Source organism: Pocillopora damicornis, chromosome 3, assembly GCF_964200805.1.
Source record: "Pocillopora damicornis chromosome 3, jaPocDami1.2, whole genome shotgun sequence".
Lineage (NCBI taxonomy): Eukaryota > Metazoa > Cnidaria > Anthozoa > Scleractinia > Pocilloporidae > Pocillopora > Pocillopora damicornis.
Window position 1 is genome coordinate 23629911 of NC_142672.1, and position 6035 is coordinate 23635945.

Consider the following 6035-nt stretch of genomic DNA (forward strand, 5'->3'; position numbering starts at 1 on the left):
TAGTGACGTATACTAAACACAGCGAGAGAAAACCAAGATTCGGGACGGCCATTAAATCCATGAAAACCATGCATTAAATTAGCAGAGTGGAATAACTTAAAAGTGATGAATTGCGCAAGCGCAACTTTTCTGAGAAGGAAACCAGAAAAAATCCAGTTTAAGTTACCGTTAAATCCGCCATCTTTCCCATCTTATTGGACGAATTACAAATGCTTGAAACAAACTGCAAATCCACGGTGCTGGTTTAATTTCAGTTATTTCGCAGTGCGTTATTACATTACTAGGCCCAGATAATCAAAACGGAGGCATTCGCCAATAAATAATGCTATTTTTATAATTTTAAGGCGAAGTTTTAACGTCGTTCAGATTTCATTAAAATTTCCACCAGCTCCGTTAGGAAATGATTTGATTTAACAACAGTCGTTTATAGGCGAAAACATCTATAGTCAGGCACCATGCACTAAATTTCATAGCAAACTTATTTAAGTTAACTCCGTGTGTGGAATTTAAGTTCTCTCGTGATAGGGATTCTGCCATACGGACCGTTTCCACCCAAACGTTTATACTCCGCGTGCGCTCATTCACCTTTAATCTACAAAAGAAGGTAGGATAAATATGAGATCCCAAGATCTTATCATTAATTCTCCTTCCTGTCTGCCATACAATTCTTATGATGTTAGTTCAGAGGATTTGGTATTGGATCAACTAATTAACCCTCTCAATGCTATTTTTCTTTATTCTCATCGCTTGTGTACTTGATATCGGAAGGATATTGTGAGGGGATCAGAAATTCTGTCTCGGTCATTCATGGGAGTCAAAGGGTTAAGAGAAGCAGTATGTAGGTTTGAATACTCGAAAGTCTATCTGTTTTAACTGAGAGCTGAAGGAGAATTTCACTGCAATGAGTGAAGTATGGTTTATGTTTAATGCACTCATTCAATTGAGCATCCAACATCAAATTTAAACTGAGATTGCATCAGGCTGGGGATAAACAATTCAGGCGAAGGGAAACTTTCATTAGATAAGAGACTGAAGGTACGTAATAGCTTTCATATATATATTTTGTACATTTTATCCACAAGTGGTTAATCATTTAGTGGGAGGCTTTATTATTTTTGTTTTCGGTGAGCACCCTCTAGCGAATTATAGACCCCGATATGTCCAAACCAAGCTTAATCTGAACCAAAAGTCATCATGGGATATGAAATGAATCATTGAAAATTGTTACTAAAAACCGACGAGCTGACAGGTAAAATGTAATGAAGATGATTTTTGATGGTAACAGCAAGGAAAAGCCGAAAAACTCCATTACGCGTTCCACAAACCTTTGCAAGCTATTATCAATTGATACATAGGAAACCACAATCATGTCGAGTGTCGATGAAGATACAGAGCCGGGTTAATCATGATTTGTTATTCAATATATTTATTTGTTTCTCTTCGAGTTCAACAAATCCCTTAAGTGCACAAAAAGTAGAAAACTTGTGATACCAACGGAAAAAAAGCAAACAAAGAAAATCAGTACCTTTGTAAACAAACTAATTAAATGTTAAATGTATACGTAAATGAACACATGAAAAATCAATAATCATTAAATACATGGGCGATTGAGAGGTTGTTTCACTAATCTTTCAAGAGATTTGTAAACTTCACTTGTTTCATTCAAACGCAGCAAAAAACATAGGCAACTTTCTTTTTGGTCAGAAGTTACTACAATCTAATAATCAACCTGATACTTTCAAATTTCGCGGCAAAATGCAAAACTTGTCCTTTCATTCATAAAGTTAATAAAATATCGGTCCCTAATAGTCTGGGAGCAAATGTGGTCCCGTGTGAAGTTCGTGCTGAAAGCAAGCACCTAGTGTAAAAGTGTTCATTAGGACCTACTAAACATGAAAAGTTTTGGTGCCAGCTTTGCAACTTGCTCAGACGGCTTTTAAGGGGGGTTAAATTCTGATCCATGAAATCTAGCATGGAAACGAGGCTAAAACACATAATTCCTCATAACTTTGTTAATAACAGACGAAAATACATCAGACTTGCTCACATGATTGGGCATGATCCTCCCTGTTGGTTTATGTTAATTAACATAGGTCACGTGACCTTACGCATGAAAGCGAGGCTGAAACACATAATTTACTATAGATTTGTCAAAAAAAATCCTTATCATGCCAAACTTGCTCACCTTAGTCAGTTAGACATCTTGCATCGATTGGTGCCACTTTGTAGTGTCACGTGACCCCATACATGGAAACGAGGCTGGATATATCTGGTAGCATCGTGTAGGATGGCATTTGTCCTGCCAATTGGAAAATGGAAAATTGCAGACTGACCCCAAAGGCATTACAGAAACTCTAAACAATCACTTTTCAAGCATCAGCAAGAGCCTTGCAAAGGCCTTTCGTGGTTTAAAACCGACTCAGTACGATGCAGTTCCTACCTTATCGTTCTCTCTCAAGTATGTGACGTCAGCCTTTGTTGAAAAGCAGCTGCGCCTAATGAAAACCAATAAAGCGGTAGGACTAGACAGCATTAGTGCACGTTTACTCCGTGATGCAGCAAATGTACTTGCTTCACCTCTGCGGGATATCATAAACCTCTCTTTTGAGAAGGGTCAATTCCCATCATCTTGGAAATGTGCGAAAGTGACTGCTCTTTTCAAAGAAGGTGATAAGTCCGATAAAGATAACTACCGTCCCATTTCTGTCCTGCCCACGGTCAGTAAAGTAATTGAGAGAGCTGTTCATTCTCAACTTTACGGCTACCTTGACTCCAACAATCTGCTTGCTGTGAACCAGTTTGGCTTTAGACGTGCAAGATCTACCGCTTTAGCTCTAACGCAGTTTACCGATGAAGTGCTAAGTAATATGGATAAAGGTTTAGTAAATGGTGAAGTTTTTATTGATCTGAAGAAGGCCTTCGACACCGTTGACCATGTCATTTTACTCGGGAAGCTCAAATCTCTAGGATTACGCAGCAAGAATCTTGAGTGGTTCCATTCCTACCTATCCTCTCGTTACCAGAAGACTGTGATTGGTCAAGCCTCTTCTCCTGCGCGGAAGGTTTCCGTTGGTGTTCCTCAGGGGTCTATTCTCGGTCCATTACTATTTGCCATTTACATCAACGATCTACCCAAGGTCCTTCGGAACACTACGGTCACCTTATTCGCTGATGACACTGCTATCTACTGCTCTTCTCAATCAGCCCGTGACCTACAGACCATGTTGAATCAGGATCTAGACAGGCTAGCTCAGTGGCTCTACGAGCATAAACTTACACTAAATATCTCGAAGTCTAAATTCATGCTCATTGGCGGTCCAAGGAAACTTAACACCTTAGAAGAATTCACATTAACAATCAAGGAGAAGGAGTTAGACAGAGTCAATTCGTTCAAGTATCTGGGCGTAATTATCAATGAGAATCTGTCTTGGACTGATCATGTGGATTACATTAAGACCAAAGTGTCTCAGAGGCTTGGCGTTTTACAGAGAATAAAACATCTTCTGCCAAGAAATACAAGGGAACTCTTTGTAAAAGCCATGGTGCTGCCAATCCTTGATTATGCAGATGTGACTTGGGGGGATAAATCCAACACCACTCTGATGAACAAGATCCAATTACTCCAGAATAAAGCAGCTAAATTAATTTTAGATATGCCAAAGCATTCATCAGCAACAGAAGCTCTTGATCTACTTGGTTGGGATACATTGGAAAAAAGGCGAAGATCTCATCGTCTATTTTTGGTTTTTAAGTCCTTGAATGGACTAATTGATTGGAATTTTAATTTTAATCATTTTAAAGATATACATGATTATAACACTCGTTTTAATAACAACATTTGTAAACCACAATCAAAGCGTACATGGGGTCAGCATCGGTTTGTTTGTCATGCAGTAGATGACTGGAACGCTCTCCCAGACGGCATTAGGAACATTTCCGATTTTTCAGTTTTTAGACGTCTTGTTAAAAACATGTAGTCTCTTCTATTGATTATACCCTTTTATCCTATTCTTGATAACCATATTTATATTTTCTGTTATCCCTACGTTAGATTTATGCAGGGCCTCACTGAAAACCACACTTTGTGACGTGGGCTCCCTGTCAAAAGATCTTATTTATTATTATTATTATTATTGTATTAACAACTACTAGGCAGATACATATCTGGTTATCCGATTTCAGATATAAAAACTTCAACTAATCATTGTCCTATGGCCCATAGCACAGGGACAAGACGGATAAAGCAAATACTGCGGAGGCTCCATTTGAGAATTTATCTTGTACACATAATCAATAATTTTGCCAACTTATGATACTGGTCCCATGTATTCATTTTCGCATGTATATTGGAACAAGGGCAGAAAATGAAAATAACGACCACTGCTGTTTTATATATACAGTCATGAAAGTCTTACTGAATATCTATATACATTGTTCTGTTGTCCATTCCTATGGAATTTCCTGTTCGACTTCGTCTTCATCATACTCATCATCACTTTCAGCATACTCGTTCTGGCAATCTTCAGAGCACAGACAGAGATCAGTACAGACAAGTCCGGCTTTTTGACACTGACAACGGTTGTTAGAGCAACGGGACTTGGCGCACTTGCATCGGACAAGCTGTATAATTGCCTCTGGAGCTGGTGGAAGATTTTTCATGACTAGTACCCACTTTCCATCTTCATCTTGCCATCCATAGCCTTCTGGTGAGGGCAACACCGGGTTTGCTACATGATCGTTGTTCCAAACAAGAAGCTGGTAGTGCGCTCTCAGTATGGCTTGATGGAGAGCAGCTTGTGTGGGCGGCAACCTCTCAGACTCAGCTTGATTTTTCTTAAAGAGGGACCATCTGAGGGCTTTGACAGTTTTGATGTCTGTCTTTGGTTGGTACATCCGACAAACCAGCTGTTCCACTCCACTTCTTGTGCCGTCATATGGCTGTTCCCCACAACCGAGGTTAGCAAGAGCTTGCAAGATAGGAGTGCTGGTGTTATCAAACTCATCCCAACAAATGGCTTTTCCCTTTCCAGAGAAACTCCCAGTAACATCTGCTCCGGTCAACGCATGAAATGCTGGCAGCGCAGCCGTCTTAGTGGGCCCAAGGGCGTCTGCGATTGACTTCAAGTTGATAACTCTACGACTACTGCCGGTTCCAGTAACAAAGCAAGGGTTGGAGCACAAATCTGGATACCGTCGGAGAGCCAAAACAAGAACATCAGTGTCAGGAGAATATATAGATAGTTGGGTAGCACCTTGAGCAGAGGCATCCAGAGCATGTAAAATAATCTTCGTGTCGGCTTCTTCTTGTGTACTTCGTAAATGCCTGACGTCTCTGTGCGTTGCCTCACATTCCGTTCCCCATGCCACAACGACTTGTCTCCCATTGCGAAATAGGATTGTAGAAATCGCTCATAATAAAGTCATATAAGCCACACGAAATACATTATCATTGCAGCTTTTTAGCTTTTATTTTTTTCATTCAAATGCTATACATACAGCATTAATATGCATTACAATGAGTCAACGCTATTGTCCTGGATGATGTGTTCACCTTTGGCGTGTTTTGCAATCCAGCCTCATTTCCATGTATGAGGTCACGTGACACTACAAAGTGGCACCAATTGATGCAAGATGTCTAACTGACTAAGGTGAGCAAGTTTGGCATGATAAGGATTTTTTTTGACAAATTTATAGTAAATTATGTGTTTCAGCCTCGCTTTCATGCGTAAGGTCACGTGACCTATGTAAATTAGCATAAACCAACAGGGAGGATCATGCCCAATCATGTGAGCAAGTCTGGTGTATTTTTGTCTGTTATTAACAAAGTTATGAGGAATTATGTGTTTTAGCCTCGTTTTCACGCTGGATTTCATGGGTCAGAATTTAACCCCCCCTTAAAAGCCGTCTGAGCAAGTGGCAAAGCTGGCACCAAAACTTTTCATGTTTAGTAGGACCTAATGAACACTTTTACACTAGGTGCATGCTTTCAGCACGAACTTCACACGGGACCTTATTTTATGACATTTGCTCCCAGA

At 39.9% G+C, this 6035-nt stretch overlaps 1 protein-coding gene across 1 annotated transcript; it reads right to left on the reverse strand.

Annotated features, from left to right (window-relative positions):
* Nucleotides 1-4120: 4120 nt before the first annotated feature.
* On the reverse strand, nt 4121-6035 carry LOC149048918 (uncharacterized). The gene has a single exon (XM_089200684.1). It carries the CDS (start codon nt 4891-4893, stop codon nt 4450-4452), a length of 444 nt encoding a protein of 147 aa, XP_089056810.1. The 5' UTR covers nt 4894-6035; the 3' UTR covers nt 4121-4449.